At 43.0% G+C, this 20611-nt stretch overlaps 1 protein-coding gene across 1 annotated transcript in view; it reads right to left on the reverse strand.

Moving 5' to 3' along the window:
• The window catches only part of HBEGF (heparin binding EGF like growth factor), a 111388-nt gene extending 91006 nt beyond the window's left edge, over nucleotides 1-20382 (reverse strand). The window contains exons 1-2 of the mRNA XM_069652680.1: nucleotides 19818-20382; nucleotides 19409-19549 (exon numbers count right to left, since the gene is read on the reverse strand). Coding sequence (XP_069508781.1) covers nucleotides 19409-19549; nucleotides 19818-19869 — 193 coding nt within the window. The 5' untranslated portion in view covers nucleotides 19870-20382. The remainder of the gene's footprint in view (nucleotides 1-19408; nucleotides 19550-19817) is intronic.
• Between the last annotated feature and the right edge of the window lie 229 nt (nucleotides 20383-20611).

The raw sequence follows: 20611 nt of genomic DNA on the forward strand, positions 1-20611 counted from the left end.
GTGGCAAATGAACTCAATAGTTCTTGATTTTTGGTATCTATTTCCCCCTAATGTATATTCTACACCAGGCTCTAAACTGCAGTTGCAATTTTTTTTCTTTTTTGCTTTATCCTCCCAGGATTTCAACGGGCATTCCCCTAGATGCCTGACCACTTTTCTCATATGACTCTTTCGCCTTTGAATTTCCCTGTCAAATACACAGACTTTCCCGGAGACGGAGATCTTAGATTGTACCTGTCTGCTATTGTACCCGTTTTCTCAGCCTTCACAATATTTCAGAGAATTTCCCTGGAACTGTATGCACTAGCTTTTCCTCGATAGGCAGACTAAACCACCATTCCTAGAGGTCAGAATTTACAGTCTCTAAGTTGACACTATATTGTGCCAGCCTGGTGCCCTGCTCAGACACCACCAATGAGCCCCCTGGTCGAAGCTCTACAGGCTCGCTAGAAAATGCCTGGCCCACAACAGGGTATAGTATTGCATGATCACTCAAAGTGGTGTTTACTATGTTAAGTTCAAACATCTCTTCCACCTTAAGATTCTTAAAAAAATAGTCTATGATAGAGTTGGAGAACGCATTTGGGAGAGGGAGAGGGACCGTGGAGAGGGACCCCGCAAACAATAGATTAGTTTGAGTAACGAGAAGGGCGAGTGGTGCGATACCACGATCAACTGTTTTGCGCCAACCTGCGTCTCCAACCTGGCTTGCATAATTCAAATCCTCAGCCATTGTTAGGCAGAATCCTGTGCACTGCCCTTAGGGACCACTACACACGATTAAGACTACAGGTGGCAATACAAGTTTTACCTTTGGTACAAGCCCGCACTACTATGTCAGAGTGGTAGCAGTGGCAGAGCAGCCAGGCATATCTCAAGAGTATATGAGTGTAGCAGAAATTACACAAAGGGACCGCAATTACTGTGACTCAAGCAAACACTGACTCAAGGTTTCAGGTAAAAAATATAAGTACATTTATTTTTTAACCATTCGTTATAAACACAACACTTCTATTGAACTTAAATAAAAACCACACGTTAAATATACCACAACTAACCAATTCACTTTGTACATTAAGTCTCAAGGTAAGTACCCTGTGTTTGAATGAACCGATGTTACGAACAAAACACGTTACCGCGAATACGATTGCAATCACTTTTTGACAGTTCGGTCTACTAAACAAACGCGTATCCGTGACATGAAATGCTACCGGGGCAAAAACACACTTAGCACTTGAGATACCCAGAGGAAGTTGGAGACAAAAATCATAGGCAATATTTTGGTTAGGCAGGCAGAATCAAGAAACGCTCAAAGGCAGGAGTTCAGAAGTCAAAGGGCCAGAGCCAGGGTCGAAAGACACCGGGGCCAGTTGCCGAAGATCACACGGTCAAACAGTTCACGATTCAACGTAGCCAAAAGTACTTCGATATTGTCAATGTTCAGAAGCAAAAGTTATAAGAAGGAGCGAAAACAAGGGCAAGCCTTGGAAATGAGGAAAAAGGGATTCACCCAGTTTCCTCAACAGAACACAGTACCTTGTTCCAGTGGTGCAGCTGGTGCCCTGGCAGTAGTTCCTGTTGATTTCCCGCAGACCCACGATTCCTGGAGCTTCGTTGTGAAGGAGGACGTCTGAAGCTGGTCTGCACCACACAGGGATGAAGCCGGCAGCAGCGACAAGGAAAAAAGTTGCGCTCCGTAAAAACAGGAGAGGCTCTTCAGGTGGCTATCCGGACCACTACAGCAGTGTGCAGCGATTTCGACCAAGGAAGAGGATCCTCTGGCTGTAGAAGATGAGCTGGTTATCCCCACCAAGCTCAAGGGAAGAAGACTCCGGACTGGATTTTCTCTAAGTCGTTGAAGGGAAGATAGCTCGGGACTGCAGCAGGGCTTCACTGGGACGGGGTAGTTGCAGCAGCAGTCGTTCTCTCTGCTTCTCTTCAGTTACTTGTAGTTCCAGTGGCGACTCTCTGACTTCTAGCCCAAGAGACCTGCCTTTTATGCGAAAAAACCCCATTCACACAGCCTGGCTGTCAATCACACAGCAGGGGGGTTGTCCAGCCGGGACAACTAACCTGGCCAATCATGACAAAGTGCGACTTGGGTTTCCTAGGATACCCTGTGCAGGGGGTGACCACACCCCTCCCTCACATTCAGCCCACCTAGACACCCAGGCGCCTTGAGGAGGGCTTCTGAGCAGAAGCCCACCAAAAGACAGTGAGCAAAGAAGGCGAACCTAGTTTGCCGCGCAAAGTAAAACACAAGAAGGTCTTTAACAAAAACAAATGGCGAATAAACCCAACCGGAGCCAAAAGAAAGACGATTTGGTCAAGCGGGTTTATGTTCGAGGCTAATATAATAGCCAAGAACAGTACCACGTTTATCTAATATAATCGCGGTAGAAAAGTTAGGGTAGATACCACTGCCACCAGCCAAGTTTAAATGTTAAAAGAGCGAAACAATGCTCTAGGAGGTACAGATAAAAAGGGATACGAGTTAACCCTTTCCAGTACTCCATGGAAGATGCGGTGTACTGGATGTGTGGTAGATTGACTAAGTAAAGTTAATGGTAACTTTACCCTTTTCTGGGGGACAGTAGTCGCCTCAGAAATGGAGTCGAGGGAAGTCTTAAAGACAACCCTGTGCCACGGCACTGAAGGTGCTGTGTGACACACAACAAAGAAGGGGGCTGCTGAAGTGGTGTGCTTCAGAGTCCACAATCACAAAAACAGAGAGAAACACATAGCAAAACACAGGTAAGAGTGGGGGGAAAGCTCTCACTCTTACCAAGTGGAAATAAATAAACTCCAGAAGTCCAGCAAAGCTGCTGGGGGTCTCACTAGGTGAGAGAAATTAGCCATAGATGAGAATTCTCGCTAACAGCCATGACAATAATACCTGACGGATAGTCCGCAAGCCAGGATATTAGGATTCTGTGTGACATCCTCAACATCCATACTTGTGGGATTAAAGTACACATTAATAATTAAAATCACAGACTGTTTGCCGTGGTCCTTCTTATCCGAAATCATTGCTACCAAAAATGCATGGATTTTCATGGCCGTTAAGAGCTTGCCCATTGGTCGGCCTCTTACCCCCTTTTTTGCCAGGGTAGAATGGATTTAAAACCCATCCCATCTGGGGTCGCTCCTTAACCATGTCTCTTGAAGAAGTATTATATCCAAGTTATCAAGGAACTGTTTCTTTAGATTACTTGAGAAAGACTTGTGGCCATGTGAGTTCCAATTTACCAATGTATATAGTTCATTAGAAACCTGGACGCCTACCCACCAAGGAGGGAAGGGTTGAGGCCAGCCAGCCCCAACACGAACTTCCGACTTCATGGGAAGCGCTGTTTTCTTGATAGTGGTCAAAGTAGTGCCTTATAGTAATATTTGGACATTGGAGGGCATTGTGGGAGTCTTCCCTCGAGTCACCCTATAACTTTTAAAACTTTTCAGAAAAAAATCCTCTTGGTTTCTGAGCATTATGCTTTCAATCATTTTTGAATGGAAGTGGACAGCCATCTTCCCAAATGGGTGTAGTCAAATAAATGTACAAACTTTAGGTCGAGCGATGATATGGAGGTTAGGTCCGGAATAGTTGAAAGGAGCTCCAAACTTCTTCGTCAATTTAAAGGTGTATTCCTATCTTTGTTGAATACTGATTCCAGGATCAGAATGTTGCACTCATTTCCCCCTGACCTGGATCCATTGACGGTCAAGAGGTATATACTCAACAATGGTATTGGGAGTGGCTGTGTAGATGATCGACCTTTATCTTGGGGGGGCAATTTTCACTTGTGCTGTCTTGGGGCGGCTCTTTCCCCCTAGGTCACCAAGTGGACCAGGGGGCTCCTACGAACAGTGCGGCGGCATACCGTCCTTTTGAGTGCTCAGGTTTTAGTTCCGAATTATTGCCTCTCCTTTATTTGAAGTGGGTATTGGACAGCCACCTGCCCTCAGCACTTGCGCTGCTTGTCCTTATTTGGAGTCATACACCGACTGTTAAGGCTTTGGGTGGGATGCATTACCAGGCAGCTCGTGGAGCCCTTTGCTGAAATTTCCTTTGAACATAATACACCCCTCCTTCCCGATCTTTCCCTGGGTCGTTGAGACTGAGCTTCGATGTACGCCATCCTGTTTTCCTCAGCAACAATTTTCTGCATAAATGTCATATTCTTTGATTTCTTTGTTTTTGAAAGACTGGTACTTAAATCAATGATTGTAGGCTGATCATGCGCAGATAATCCTGCTGTTTGAATACCCTCAGTATCATCTCTTCCTTTTTTTGATGTACCTGAGGTTTTGAGGTTGTCTGCAGAATTTGGCTGGGGAGGAGTGGGAGCTTGCGCCTCATTTTCAGAATTAGGATTTTTAAACCCTTGTTGGAGCAAACGATGTGCCTCCATTAAAAAGGCCAAATTTGCTCTCACTTCATAGGCTACAGTATTGTACAAGCGAATAAAAGATTGAAGAATGAGATTTAAGACTACAAGTGGGTTCGCAGCTGACTCTGATGTATCGTGGAGGGTCGAGTCATTCCCAGGGGGTACTTGTATCAGGTTTTCCGGCTGCACCTGGCTAGTGTCATAGTTTCCTGTAGGCACATTTAGAGACACTGAAGGAGCTTCATGTATGGTTTCTTGCGTTCTAAATAGAGCGGGTGAAATACTCAAATGATCCCTGTGTTTGTTTAACTGGAAGGTGCGCTTCATGTACCGAGCGTTTGAATTTGCCTGCAATTGACTCTGAGCCTAGCAGCACTGCGAGCCGAGCTCTTGCTGCCTTCCCTGCTTCCTGGAGGAGGCGGGGCATATCATGCACACGTGAGTGGTCACGTGACTCTATCCCAGCATAAATTGCCGGTATATCCGCCCGAGCGGCGTGTGTTTGTTTAACTGGAAGGTGCGCTTCATGTACCAAGCGTTTGAATTTGCCTGCAATTGACTCTGAGCCTAGCAGCACTGCGAGCCGAGCTCTTGCTGCCTTCCCTGCTTCCTGGAGGAGGCGGGGCCTATCGTGCACACGTGAGTGGTCACGTGACTCTATCCCAGCATAAATTACCGGTATATCCACCCTTGCGGCGTTAAGCCCTGGAGGAAGTAAGGGCTGGAGCCGCTGTTGTGCTGTTTGGCTGTGACCTCTGAGTAATCTGGATTGAGGCCTTCAGCTGCCAACTCTACTTACACGTATTCTATTAGCTCTCAGGGTTTGGGGTGGAGAGTCGGACTCTGGCAGCTCCACAAGCTGTCGGGCGTTCCCTTCCCTGAAAACTGAACAGCTGCCTTAGACTATTCGGATGAATGATACCACTTCTAAAAAAAAGGAATTTACATAACTGTGTATTGACTAAAAATACTATTAATTTAAGTTTTTAATACATTTGGCATTAATCTGTGTAGCACTTTGTGTGTGGCGCCAAAGTTTGCCTTTTCTTTTTTTTTTTTTTCTATACTCTATCTTCTTTTAAAAAAAAAAAAAAAATTATTAACAAATTCACCCTTTTTAACTGAAATATTAATTCAAGTGCTTTTTGGATGGCGTATTAAATGCGCTGACGCTTTTACTATCTTAGATCAAGAAAACGGGCGGCAGTTCCATCTTCCCCACCTCTTGCTCCTCAGAAAAGGAAAGTAATGGGCAGTACGCCGCGTCCGCATGCGGCTTCAGCTTCCCGAGTTCCTAAAATCGCAAGATTTAAAGCAACAGTAGCGTCGCGCGATATACAGGAGATGCTCGCCACTATGGGCAAAGACAAAAGGGTATGTAGCAGTGATCTGCCCGGTAATTGTGCTGCGCCTGATATTCCATCTACCATAATGCAGCCTAAATCCAAGTGCTCTATTTCAGATATAACAATGTTGAAGGATAGCGAAATTCCAATACAACCGGCCCTTTTGCCGGATTCCAATACTGATCTGAGAAAATTACCATGTGACAAAGATACACAGGCTACAAAAGAAGTGAGCACACTGTTGCCGCAGAGTGATAATTTTATGCCCACTAGCAAGCCTTTAGTTATACCTGGGTCAAATTGTTTATTAACTTCTGCTGCTTCGTGTATTCCTCCTATGTGTGGTACATCTTTTAATCCTACGGTTATAGTATTGGCTGATGAGTCTATAAAGGATCAAGACGAACTTGATCACTGTTCTAATTCATCCTTTATTGATAATAATGTGGCGCCTGAGGCAAACTACGAACTACCAGAAATCTCTCACATTTATTCTGATGATGAGAAACATATGTCAGTATCCTCATATATAGCGCCTACTCCCAGACGGTCTCATATCATATCGAAACCCATCCCTTCTCCTTCCATGCCCCTGCTTTCTTTGCCACCTCCATCTACTGCATGTTTGTCTTCCACAATACTAATTGAAACCACCTTGCATGCTATGAATCTGGCTATATCATCATTGTTTAAATTATGTGAGACCTTGGACGAAAAACTTAAAATCCAGGATAAACAACTTACTAAATTAATTAGATGGCAATCACAGTTACGCTTACAACAGTTGAAACCATTAAATGACATTGCTCTCATTTCTCCTAAAAAATCAAAGTTATCTCCTGCTAAATTATTACAGCAGAAAGCAACCAAGGATTCTCCATTTAATCAATTGGAGAAACCGAAATTGGCCATGGAAAATACAGCTACATCTGCCCAGTTTACCCTACCTACATTCCCACATATTATTCGAGAACTTCATTCCCCTGTTGAGAAGTGTGCTCCTGTATGTCCATTAGCTAATACTGTGTTGCCTTCAGCATCAGTGAATGTATTACAATCTTCTAAAGAACTATTCACAATTTTTTCGGGTGCTACCCCTGCTAAACAGACTCATACAAGCCCCTTTAGAAAGAAAACAAAAAATCGACCAAAGCCACATATTCCCTCCTCGATCGCTAAATCATTCTTGAAAGGGCTAAAGCTACCTGCCAAAAATAAAATGACCATAGCTGCTAAAGTAGTACGGGATAAATATGCAAAAATCGCTGCCGAGAAAAGCCTAAAAGGGCTTGTAAATGTACAACTTTCAGTTGAACACTCGCCCTTAAATAACATTGTGGCCTTGATTGACAATGAATCTGCTGTAATTGATAATCACCCGAAATTAATCACTGCTCCAAGAGTGAACGATCTATTGGATGCTGAATTGTGTTTAAAACGTGCAGAGTTGCGCAAAGAAATAGACCTTTATCTAGACGCTAAAAGCCTTAAACTTCCTCTAGCTGAATCTAATATCATTGATGGATCTAAATTTAAAGATAGTTCTCTTTCTCAAATTGGAGCAAATAAGCCATCTCAGCTTAGATTGCCTTCTTCAATAAAATCTGTACCACAGCTGCCTTCCCTTCCTTTCTTGGCAGTTGCGAATAAAATGGATCAATGTAATTTATCCTCTATGCCTCCAACCTTAGATTGTACCATAGCTTCAGCCATTGAACAATACATGTTAAAATATCACCAGACTTCTAGTAATAGTGCTGTTACATGTGATGAAGGCGGGCAGAAATTACCTTTATCTATTGCTACTTCAAATCTAAACCAAACTGTATTTGCTGCTTCTAATTTAAAGCAAATTCCGTTTGGCCTTACTGAACAGGTAAGCTCCCATGCGATACCCACTACGAATTCGGAGAGTACTCAAAATAGACAGAAAAAACCTGATGTAAAAAAAAATCTCCATTCACTAATTATTAAATGTAGGCCTTTGCCGTATCATTCATATGATTTGAATCGTGCTAGCCTTTTAGCCATTTTTGGTGATATATATGCATTGGAGGATATTAATTCGGGTGACATTGAACAAGTTGAATTCTTAAATAATAACGACCTGTCTTTAGTGCGGCTTTGGCTCCGCTCAACAGTGGTTTTAAATACTCTTTGGGCCGCTCGCTCAGCCTTGTGGGATCTGGGTTTTGATCTAGCTATTGACCATCAAAGAAGCTCTGCTATTTCAGTTCCATGTAAAGATGCACAAGTAACATTGGGCGCCTCTACTAAAGCGGATTTGAGTGGTTCACAATGCAAACAACAGTGTAAATGTCGGTGTTCTGCCTCTCAAGCTTAATGTCTCCCCTAGTAAGCAACTCTCATTATTAAGCTGGAATACTAGAGGCTTCAAACATCTTCTTTCTGATGCTGCCATTAAACTAAGAGAGTACACTTTTATATTACTACAGGAAACATGGCTAACTAACTGCCCGTCGTGGGATGGTTATTATCCCATCCTAAATCCTGCTATTTCTGCTACTAAAGGTCGCCCAATGTCTGGTCTGTTGATGATGTTGAAAACAACTCCATCCATGAGTGTTATCTCACATGAAATCTTGACCCCGTATATCCAGCTAGCTCAACTATCTATTGACGATTGTCAGTGTTCTCTGATTAATACATATTGGAATCCAGCTGCTTTCTCCACCGATTCTTACTTGCGCTCTCTTGAGCGCTTATGGGAAAAAATATACCAATACAAGAAACAAATGCACATAATTTTAGCGGGAGATTTAAATCTCCATTGTTTAAATAACAGCAAAGTATTATCTGACGATCGAGTACGAAGCTGGAATGCGTTTATACAATCGAAAGATATGTTCATGGTAAATGGATCATTTCCTGAGGACTCTCCTCCCCACCCGACATGGAAAAGGGGTAGTTCTGTGGCTACCATTGACTTCATTTATGTTAGCCGTTCATTGTTCTATCTCCTGAAGGGGTTTCAGGTTTTGCCATCTTCGGCTAGTGATCATAATATGCTGCATCTCCACTGGCCACTGAACTCTGGTGATCAAAGAATTGCTCCACTTGTGTCTTCTATAACAATGGAAGGTACTATTGATGTAAATCCTGGTCGAAACCGCTTACGATGGACCAGTACCAAACTATTGCATTTTACAGATTGTCTTAAAATATCATGTAAAACCTCGCTAAATTATTGGAATTTTGATATTGATTACACAAAACTAATGTATCAATTTGCCGGTTCTACTAAGATAACAAGATCTTCAGTTGCAGCACATTCTTACAATCAAGATATGCAGAAAGCGAAAGCTCTATTTCGAAAAAATAAGAAAGCGGTCCAATCTTTACCAGTTGATCAGCGCTGGGCTGCTCTTAAAGCAATTAAAACCAAATATAGGAATTGGAGAAGAACTTATCGTTCGCTATTATATCAAAAAGATGGTGAGGCAATGTTGGTTAAAGTGTTGACAAAAAACTCTGCAGGATGTTGGTCATTAATAACAGACACATATAACACCACTCAATGTCAAATGCAGATTAATGATGTGCTTCTTCCATATGGATCTCCCATTTTTCTGGTCTTTATGCTCTTCTCCCTTCTACTAATTGCGTACCTTCTGTAAAACTTGAGGGTTCCTTCTCGATAGCTTTTACAATAGACGATATTCTTTATCTTATCCACAAAGCTAGTAGATCCCGTGCTCCAGGCCCTGATGGGCTTTCTAATGCCATGCTAAAATAATTTCCGGATTTATGGGCTCCCATCCAGTTTGAAATCTTCTCTCAAGTTGTAATTACCCAAAAGATCCCTAAATCGTGGTGTACTTCATTGATTGTACCCATTTATAAAAAAGGCGATAGACAAAACCCCGCAAATTATAGGCCAATCGCCTTATTAGATGTTCCAGGGAAAATCTTTGCTTCACTAATTCTAAGAGAACTCCAACAATGGATCAACTCATCGAACATGAGAGATAGGTTTCAGACAGGATTTGTGGCTGGTAAGGGAACGGCTATACATATTGTCTCCTTGACTGCAATCAAGGCTCTCTGCTGTCAGCAAAGGCAACCGTTATTCGTTGCCTTTGTAGACTTCAAGGAAGCATTCGATTCTATAGACCGCAATCTAATGCTGCAGAAACTGCTGCTATTGGGCTGCCCTTATTCACTGGTCAAATTAATTTCTATCTTTCATGAAAATACATCAGTTCATATGCTAACTCCTCCCATCTCAACATATCGAGGACTGAAGCAGGGATGTATCCTGGCAGCTACTATATTTAACCTATTTATCCTTGATATGGGTGAAAAATTTCAGAATGTTAACTCTGATGCTCCCAAACTAGACCAAGAACAGATACCATGGATCCTTTATGCAGACGATCTTGTTCTATTGTCAAAAACTCAGGTTTGCAACGCTTGATTAATGGGTTATCGGAATATACTGTAGAAAATGCCATGACTATAAACTTAACGAAAACTCAAATTATGATGTGCCAAAATCGTAAAATGACAAAATACTCTCAATTCAAGTGGTATATAAAAAAGGAGCAAATTTTCTCAACTTCAATATATAGATACTTGGGTATTATGATCAGCCAGGGTAACAATGATAAAGTGTTTCAAAAAGAACTTGAATTGAAACTGCAAACCCTAATCTCCCAATCTAGGGTTATTTTATATAAGTTTGGAAAGTGTACGTGCAATCATATAATATCATTTTATTCCATGAAAGCAAAACCCATTATCTCGTATGGCTCTGAAGCTGTATCGATGTTGCCCCGTTTAGTGTGGGATCGATTAGAGGGTAAATATTGGCGTTCAATTCTTAATTTGCCTACCTGTGTCCCCATTGCAATGATTTGTTTTGAATTAGGGCTGCTATCGTTATACAGTACTATTGCATGGAAATTGATAGCTCTGTTGAGAAAATGCATCCTGTCGTTACAATGTGTAGATATATCCTGTATTTTGGGTAAATATCTACTATATTCAGATCATCAATACCCAAGATGCTGGTTAAATACAGCTATAAATATTCTTTCTGATGCGGACATCTCTTTAGATACTTTAATCCACAATCCAACGCAAGCTAAAATTAAACTTTATCGGCAAGATTGGATATATACCTTGTAAAAATGTTCCCTCTCTAAAGACTGGAACATTGCCCGGTTTGGCCACAAAAAATTTAGAGTTGTAGAATCTTATATCTTAAAATATCCATCTCCAAAATTTAGAGATGACTACATTTGTTTTCGTCTAAATTTGTGGCATACAAAGGATATTTTATTTAGGCGAAAACTAATAGATGCCAGTGAGAACATCTGTCGATTTTGTAAGGACCCTGATACCGCAGAAACGTTGAAACATGTCATCGCCTACTGTCCTTCATTATATGTTATACGTCGTAAATACTATTTCCATTGCTTTAAAGCGCAAATGATAACCGATATGGAAGAATTATGGCTACTGATTTTTGGTGCAAAGAGAATGTCAATTAGATTAGCAACAACAGGTTTTGTAAATGAATTATACCCGAAGTAATTGTGAATGCTTTTATGAGGGGAAGGTGATGGAAAGAAAAAAAAAAAAAAATGCTGCTATTAAGGTTTTATATATATTGGGTGCCAGGCGTAAAATATTGAAACGTGTTATATACTGATGAATTGAATTGTAATATGTTTATGATATGTTTTTATTCATTTTTGTAATTATTGAAAGGTTGTTTCATACAGCCAAACAATAAATAAAAAAAAATAAAAAAAAAAGAATGATCCCTTATGGCTTCAATCGCCTGGATTTCACTTTCTAGGCTGATGCAGGCTTCGAATAAAAATTAATTTGCTTCCTGCTCCACTTGCGCAACAACTGATCCGGAGACGTCAAAGTCATTTGTATTCATATAACCAGAGCTTTATCCCCTCCTAACTCCTTAGTTCGGAGTACCTGTGCATAGGTTCCCATTGACCTTTTAGGAAAAAACCATGAGATGTTCCCTTTCTCTGGGCCAGCTTCTGTCGAGTTGTCAGACAGAGCAGAAGCAATGCCTGAACTGTTCACAAGGGCAGCGCTTTCACTTCTTAGTGTATATCGTTTAATTTTGTTTTTATTTTTGGACGGCATGTTTCCCCAAAAGCACAACAACCACCTGTTACTCAACAAAGGGCGAATCCCAAAGTCTCTGAAAAGATGAGAATGAAAGGCACATGGTCAGTTTCAAAAGCACGATTTGATTGACAGACGGGCCGATATTTTTTCTCTCCACAAAAGCCGTAACCGGACACGTTAATTAAGTCAAACCTTCAGGAGTCACAACTCAGGCGTTAAGGGTTAACGCCGTCGTTAACCCTTAACGCCTGATTCCAATTTTAACGGCTACTTTTAGCAGGCGTTAAAATCCATGGCGCTAAACCGCCTTGGTGCTAATTACGGCACCGTAATTTACGGTGCCGTAATTAGCGCCTTCCCCACTCCCATTATGCCCTATTGGGCAAAAATGGGAATGGGGAAGGGTAAATGGGAAATGGGGATTTACCGCCCCACTCACCTTGGAATGGGGCGGTAAATCCGCCATCCACCATGGTGTAAACGTAAACTACGTTTACACCATGGTGGTAAAGTTGGTGTACTTACCGCCTGGGTCGTAATGACCCCAAAAGTCCTGCTTTGGAGAGTAAGCCACACCAGTGAACACGTTCCCGGACGGCAAGCATTGAAGGATGCAGTCAAGATCTGAGTCTCTGTTCTCAGCGACTCTCTACGTGGAATGTGCAGACTGCAGACCACTCTGTAACCACTCTGCTCCACTTCGCGGACTCAATGGGGGTCATTACGACCCAGGCTTTAACCATGGCGCTATAAGCTATTAGCGCCATGGTTGACGCCTGGGTCGTAATGAGGCCCAATGGGTTTTTAAAGGTAAGGACTGCCCCCAGAAAGCAGCCACCTAAGACAGACCAGCAAGAATCACCACTGCACTGTACAGACTGCAGGCCACTCTGCAACCACACTGAAATATATACAATTTGCAATGTTAAAAAGTAAAGTCACGGTAAAAGCATGTCTGCCTATGTAGAAAAGTCAAAACTGTTGGCTTTGCCAATGTTTATTTAGACTTTATTCAGCCAATGGAGTAGCCTCTCCGCCTCGTAAACGGTCTCTGCTAGCTCAGGTACACTGTGTCCTCCTTAAATACAGATCGTCCCACAGGCCACGTTCAACCCATCCATTACCTCATACTTGATTTTGTACACGTAATGGTAAACTACTCATATGAGATGTCATTACCCTCTCTCTGGGTCACAATGCCCACCAAATATGCCATAACCAATACCTCTCAAGAACCTCCCGCTCAGATCTTCTTCCTCTGATTCACAGGAGGGGGACGATTCCTGCATGCAGGTATCAAATGCCTGCGTCTTCTTCACTCTGCCAGCAACAACTCCCACATTATCAATCGTACAACACCTAGATGTATCTCTAGACATATCCTTCAACAACCTCAACGCATGTGAGCAAGTCACACGATAATAAAGTGCACAGCATACTCTCTATAATTCTTGCAGGCCTACATCACAACAAGGGTCACCATACCCTTGACATACACAAAGGTCAAGAGAGTCACACCATAGCCAGCATAGGTATCCAAAAGGCCAGAGCACTTTCCTGACCAAAGGGCACACAAAAGGCCTTTGATCTCTCTCTTCAATAACCAACCTGTAACCAATCCTACTGTAGTGCAGCGTACTCGATAATCTGAAACCCTTTATCAAAAGAAGAATGGTCTGGCAATGTTCACACCTCCCCTGGCATGAGGAACAGCAGAGCCCTTCCTAAACCTGGCAACAACAAAAATCCCTGTAGTTTAACTCCAGGAGATCAAATCACTGAAGAGTAAAGCCAGAGCGATTGAATCTGAATGCAGAAAGTCCCTCCTCAGAGGGGACAACATGCAATTCGTGCACAAAGTCAAACTCTTTCCTATAACAAAAACTGTTCTTGCGACCACAAATGCACATAAAAAGCGTATTATTTTTATTTCAAATGTGATACACATTCCAGTTTTACAGACCTCTTGTGGCAACTACTTAGATTTTTCCACGGAGAACTTACTAAAAAACAGGACTTCCCTGTTGCAATCTTCTCTCCTGTGAAATTCACTAGGATTCAACACTTCTTGGACTGGCCAATGGGAAATAGGGCAGTGCCTTAAGAGCAGGCCCAACATGCTTGTCTGGGACCATTTTTAGCCCAAAGTAGGCCAGTCTGATGAGTTGCTTCACTGTGCCACTGGTAGTTCTGAGCAGTTTTACTAAACAAATACTCTTTTAAATTCACAATGTGCAACACATTTGATCAAAAACTCCCCTTTCGTTACTTCTCAAACAGTTTGGCAGAAAAGGAACACATTGCCATTTACGACTGTGGGACATTTATTTATTTTATGTCCGAGTCAATTTCCTGCCCTAATCGGACCCTGTGTCACCCTAACTTTCTCCCACCCCATCTCTCACCCCCCAGAATTCACTTTTATCTCTATAACAGTACAGAACATTGAAAAATGAATTTAGCAATCAATCATGTACCAAGACTTCTATTGTTGCGTGAAAATTCAATTATTGGTATGGATAATGTATCATGTTAATCTGAAATAAAAGTGATCGATTGACTTACAGAAGTCAAAGGTACTAGTTGCAAACTGTGTCCCATCCCATTGCTGCAATCTTTATAAAATCTCCACCTTCTGTCACACAAAACTTAATAAGTCAGAGCTTCTTTCCTAGGTACTGTAAACATTACATCACCCAACCTCTTTAATTTTTAAGAAATTCAGGTCTGTCCCAGAACCAACAATTTTCATCAAACTGTCAAGTGCCCGCTAATTCCAAGCCTCTGAGAGAAAACAGTAACAGCTCAATTACAACAGAACATCCAATAGAGGGTTCTCGAGATCCCTGCCAGCGCAGCCGGGTTTTGGTCACACCATGGAACCTACTCTCCCTAATGTGTGGAACAACCTGCCTGGCCTTCATAGACACATCTGGTGCATTTGACACTGGACCATGAGGTTTATGCTTAAAACCTTGGCACGGCGGCGGGGTGCCCCTGTGCACTCTATTGGTTAATCTCAATTCTTTCTCATAGAACCTGCATGAGGCGCTTCACTCCTTATTCTCCACCCCACCAATCTTTGCCATGGTGGCTGCCAGGGTTCCCACTGCCCCCCTTATTTTCAGTGTATAACCATGCCCCCTACTTAATCTTTCCACAGCTCGCATTCCTTGCTAGTGTTTTGCTGATGAAAGTCTGCTTTACCTGCATCTGTCCAGCCAACCTGTCCAATAAGACAAATGTGAAGCCTGTTTGAACTCCATCATACACGGGAGTGGCACTCAGATCCCTCCGCATAAAGAAGGCAAAACCGAGGCCCCTTTCTTTGGGCCTAGGAACATTTCACTCAACTTTCTGCACCTTCTTCTGACTCCTGAGTTTTTCGAGCCTGTCCACCTTAGACAGAAACCTATTCAGCATTGTGGAGTTAAACCCTAAACGTTCCCTGATGTAGATGCAGACTTAACAAGTGGCCAAGTCGGCAAAAAATAAACAAACATTATAGTAGGCCCTCATGCTGGCCCCCTTTGGCCATTTCCCTCGTGTGTCTCTGGGCGCAGTGGCCTGATAATCAAAGGCAGGAAACTGAAAGCACAGATTAAAACAATGTGACATCGAGTCCAGAGTGATTCGCAGCAGTTCATCTGCATGACACCTGGGAGCATGATCTGCAGCTACAAGGTCTGTTGTTTGCTAATGTATCAGTTCATTGCCTTCACCAATATGTGGAAGCTATGGTCCGTTTGAAAGATTATATCAAGTTTCCAAAGGCTTATTTTTGGGTATATCAGTAGGGCTCACTAATATAGCAAAAAGGGATATCCCTCGAAGAGGGAGTTACCCTTCACTGCACCAGCCATCCTCTGTACCTTAGCCCACCACTCCTTGCAGTGCGCGTAATAGTGTAATTGTGTATATTTTTACAATAGCTCTCTTTAGTTTGCAGCACTTGCCCCCTAGGTAATGTTACCTTTGTACGTCATCGGTCATTATTTTTGTCGCTGGTTTGTGTCGCACTTTGTACACATCATCATAAACTACCTCACCGCTGGTTCTTAGCTTTGTGCTATTGTACAGTCACTCTTCCGGGGAATGCCTCCACCAAAGGTAAATGTGTTATTGTAAGTCATTTCTTTTCGTAATTGACATCCTTGTCCTAGATATAAATATAAAAATGCAAACACTCATTTCAACAGACAAGACGGTGTCCTGTCCCTTCCTTACATATGAGACTGTTCTATGGAGAACAGCACACAAGTGTTTGCTATCCATAAGTGCCATCTCATCATTTTTAAGATATGCCCTGTGCGTTCTGCTCTTGCCCTCCCTTTTAAAGGACTGAGATGATGTGACCTACTGCTTTAATTGTAAACTTTTAGGCCAGGAATCCAGGGTGAAAACCACAGCTTCTCCCCCTTGACCAGGTTATGTGATTCTAGGCGAATTATGTTACCTCACTGTGCCATAGATGCCTTCGTTTGCATCAGCTAGAACTTTCAGTGCTATGGGAAAAGTCTCACTCATCATACATGATTAAACAGACTATAGTGTTGCTCCTTAAGTAGCGTCAAGAATCCACTTGTGGCATGCGTAGCATTGAACAAGTGAGTCATACTGACCCTAAGAACAATACAGACCATTTATAAAGTCCATGCTGCGAGCTGACCCGGAGGTCACGCCGGGATTGCTTTCCTTTGTCTTCGCCTTTCCTCACCACCTCATTGCCAGCTATTTTCACATAAAGCCTACTTTATTGTTTCATTTTAAACTACAATATGCCTTCTCGCTGCATACAAGCAAAGCCAACCCGTTTAGTATGCACATCGAAAGATAGTTCCTGTAAGAAGAATGAAACTAAACATCAGGGTGTTTCCTCTGCCTCCTTAGCAGAAAAGGTGAATGTGGAACTCCTGAGGCTGCAAATTTACATTTTAGTTCTGCAAAGAAGGTCATTTTCCAACGTTCTGCTAAAATGTGATTGGCATGACGGACAGAAAAAAAAAGAAAAATGTAACCTACAACACTACCACCACAGAAAGTCTAATTTTACGCAACAATCTATACCATATACAATTATTTGCTTGCCGTTTTCACTAGTTCTGCGCTAGGTGGCTGATGTTTTCCTGAAGCCTAAATGATGAACATTAGAACCTATCTTCCCATTGTCATTGGCATCCTTGGTGGGCAGACGGTGTGCACCAAGCATGAGTCTATCATCACTGAGTTTTGGTGAGGACACAAAAGGGTTTAAAGACAACGGACCATGCATTCAATTCTAACATTAAATAAAGAGAAACTAAAAAGCAGATTGAAACATTTACCCCTAAAATGCACCACTCACTCTCCACATCTAGGTCCTCCCCTCCATGCCCCTTCCACCCAGGGCCCTTTTTTTATTCTTGCCTATGAGGCCTGGCCATCTGTCTTAAATCTACCCACGTGGTCAGGTGGCGTGAACCCGTCATATTCTGCTCTTTTCCCCTAAGAGAGAGAAGAATCGCCAACAACTGGAGTTCTCATCAACACCAATTCCATTCATTCAGGATTTCCTGCTAAATCTATCCGTGCCTTTAGACAGTTCGGAATTGCGCTGTACGTCTGGCTGGCAAAGACAGAAACTGATGTCATGTCTTCTCTGCACCTGCACTGGTTCTTGGTCTCGACGCTGGTTGCAATTAAGTAGCTGCCCCTTACACACATGTTTCTGACACATAAAGGCTACAATCCATGCAAATGACAAGATGCCCACTGCCTATTTGGTGGGGTTGGAAAAACACCCTCTGCACCAAGTGAAATAAGATTGACTTGCCACTCGTTGACTGACCTCGTGGCCTCTTGTTGTTTTACCCGGAGGATGCACTTTCAGAGTCTGGAATTCCCTCCCTCGGTCTTTGAGGGCTCAAGTAGACCTATCCGCATTTAGAAGGTTCCTGAAATACCCTGTTCCCAACACTGATCCTTCTCTCGGCCAACGTTGATCCACACCGTAGTGTACTCAGAGTAAATAACTATGCATGCTCCATCTAGGCCCTCGCCAAGTGAAGATGCCATCGCCAACACGTTATCACCCAAGGCAATACGCAGGCCAAATTCAAAGATCCTCGCTAACACACATTCCCAGCATGAACACCTGGGAGGATTTCTGACAAAACTTGTTTTTAAACTGGAGCTTCTGAAATCTCTCATACTAATAAAATAGCCCACACACCTTGCAGTGCTCAACCAGGACTTTTCACCATAAAAAAACAGGAAATCATGTGTTAATAGAACGCAATATAGAAAAACAAATATGTTATGCATTTTCTAATCTCTGACATAACAGATCTATTTTTCTAAGATTACCGTCATATTCTGTGGCAATTTGATAGTCGTATTTACTGATAAGGTCAGCCTCATTTCTCTGCAATAAAAAAAATGCACCACATGAATATGTGGCAAGACCTAACGCCCTGTTCTGCTTTTTTTCAGAGAGCCATACACGCGTGTCTCAGTGCAGCTATACACCTTGTGCAGCGAGACAGAACCAACTCTTTCGAGAAAGTGGCTTTTACATAGAAAAGTTTTCTTGTTAGTTGTGGATCCCAGGGGTGGCAATAGCCGCTTGTATGAGGAAAATGGCACTTTTTGCTGTAATCTGTGGAGGAATACATGTACACCGGTACTATGGCCAGTAGTACATGTTTTGTGTTATCTAACATCCTGTTACATTCGGGTCATTTAAAGCAGAGGTGTTTTCCTTCAAATGCATATGTCTAAAATGTAAAGGGTTAGCTCCAGCTATCAAGCTGCTTCTGGTGTAATAATCTTATTTAAAACAGATGTTGTGTCTTGTCCTTGGCAGCAGAGAGGGGTAGCCCAGGAAATGGACAGTCACTTGACGTCAAGGTAGTTCAAGAGGTTAAAGCGTGCTTTCAGGCACTTGATTTTTAGGCAATACAGTATCTGAGTGCCCAACCCTGAATTCAACCTTTTGTAGTCTTTTGTATAGAAAATGGAAAGATTGGTGGCATGATATTGTTTTTACTGGCACCATTTGTAAAACATTGGATTATAGAAAAGTTTTAATGTTAAAAAGATCCGAATGGGGAATCATGTCTGCCTATGGAAAAGTAAAAACTGTTGGCTTTGCCGGTGCTTTTTTAATATGATTTTAGACGGACAATTCACGGCGCCTCTTTCTGAAAGGTGGAACTGAATATTTCAATAAATGTTGACAGCGCGAGTTTTCTGGATCGGAGCTGTTGGCTGGTAAGGCTGTTTTCAGTTGCGCGTGCCAAAATGACACCACGTAGCTGTACATCAAGCTTTTCGTGTATAAATAAACAATAGCAGCGCCGCGCCAGCTGTGAAATAACGAGCCTGCGCTCGAGCCCCCGCGCCAACGGCCAAGATAACGCGCACTGCACAGGAAAGGCCGAACAAAGCGACGCTCTGGGCACGACAACACACCAACATCTGAGGAAAACAAGTTAGGGCCAGGCGCAGATGCGCATCGGGGGGAATGGCAACCGTTGCTTTTGAAAAGGTCACTTCTGAACTACAACTTACCTCCTCTGTGGTCTACAATGTTGTCCCCTGAGGGGGCGACGGTGTCTTTACTGTCCTCGCGCTTATAGCCATCATTCACTTTAATGCCAACCTCATTCTGAAGCGGTTCCACCGCTGCCCCGTTCACAACTATGAAGCACACTGCGGGCAGAAACAGAGGAGAGCGTCTTAGGACACGTTTCTTTTCTGAAACAAGTTTACACGAATATACTTCAAAAATCAACTCCGTCACGCAGGACACGCAATGACTGACAGCACGCCTTCTGGTATGGGCTCTGTTGACAACGCGTAAACGTCGTCCTTCGGTAAGGCAGCAGCACTGGTAGGTAGGTCATGATCTAAATATAGTTGCAGGAATGTTGGTCTGACTCTTCCAACACAACAGCATTCATGGCACACGCCTTCTTACCTGCACTCAGAATTGCGCTGGCAGCTCTCAATAGCTTCATGTTCCCGGCCATGCGGAGAAGAGCAATTGGATTGTCTGAAAAGAGTTTACCACTCGATTGTCAACCGGTCCGAAATTTGAGAATGCGATCTTTGGCTGCACAAAAGCCACATCCACGGCTTCATGAGATGCTGTTCTCCAACCCGAGCAGACACTGTACAAACCCCCCTCGTGGCGCGCGCTGGAATGGGGGAATGGACGTGTTTTCCGCCTTTAAATACTGGTGCCACTCCCTTCATTGACTAGACAGCGGGAGCTTACTCATACCGGCTCATTTATCTTTGAGTGGGCACGAGAAGTGCAAGTTCACTCGGCAGCACCGCACCCCGGCAGCATTGAACTCTAGGACCGGCTCTCACAACAAGCTCCCACCGCTTTTATTTAGATGGCTTTCCGGAGAAGTGAGTTTGGATAAAAGACCCCTCTTGCGCTGAAAAGTCCTCGGCGGCTCCCGCATCTTGGTGGCTGTGGTTGCCTGCTAACCTTTCACTAGCTCGCCCACTACTTCATTCCACAAGCACGTCACGGCCCGGAGAGTGCTGATTGGGTATTATGAAGCATGTGGGGGATTTCCAGAGACAGGAATTTTAATGGACAGCTAACTTTTTTTACCCTGCCAGTGAAATAAACTGGTCTGTGTGAATGACTGGCCAGAAGCATGCATGGGTAAGAAATCACTAACTAGATTAAAACGAGTATGCACTTTAAATGAACCATCCGGTCCTTGGAAATGTGGTCTGCTTAGGAAAGTGTGA

Source organism: Ambystoma mexicanum, chromosome 3p, assembly GCF_040938575.1.
Source record: "Ambystoma mexicanum isolate Mex_15411 chromosome 3p, UKY_AmexF1_1, whole genome shotgun sequence".
In the NCBI taxonomy this organism is placed as follows: Eukaryota; Metazoa; Chordata; class Amphibia; order Caudata; family Ambystomatidae; genus Ambystoma; species Ambystoma mexicanum.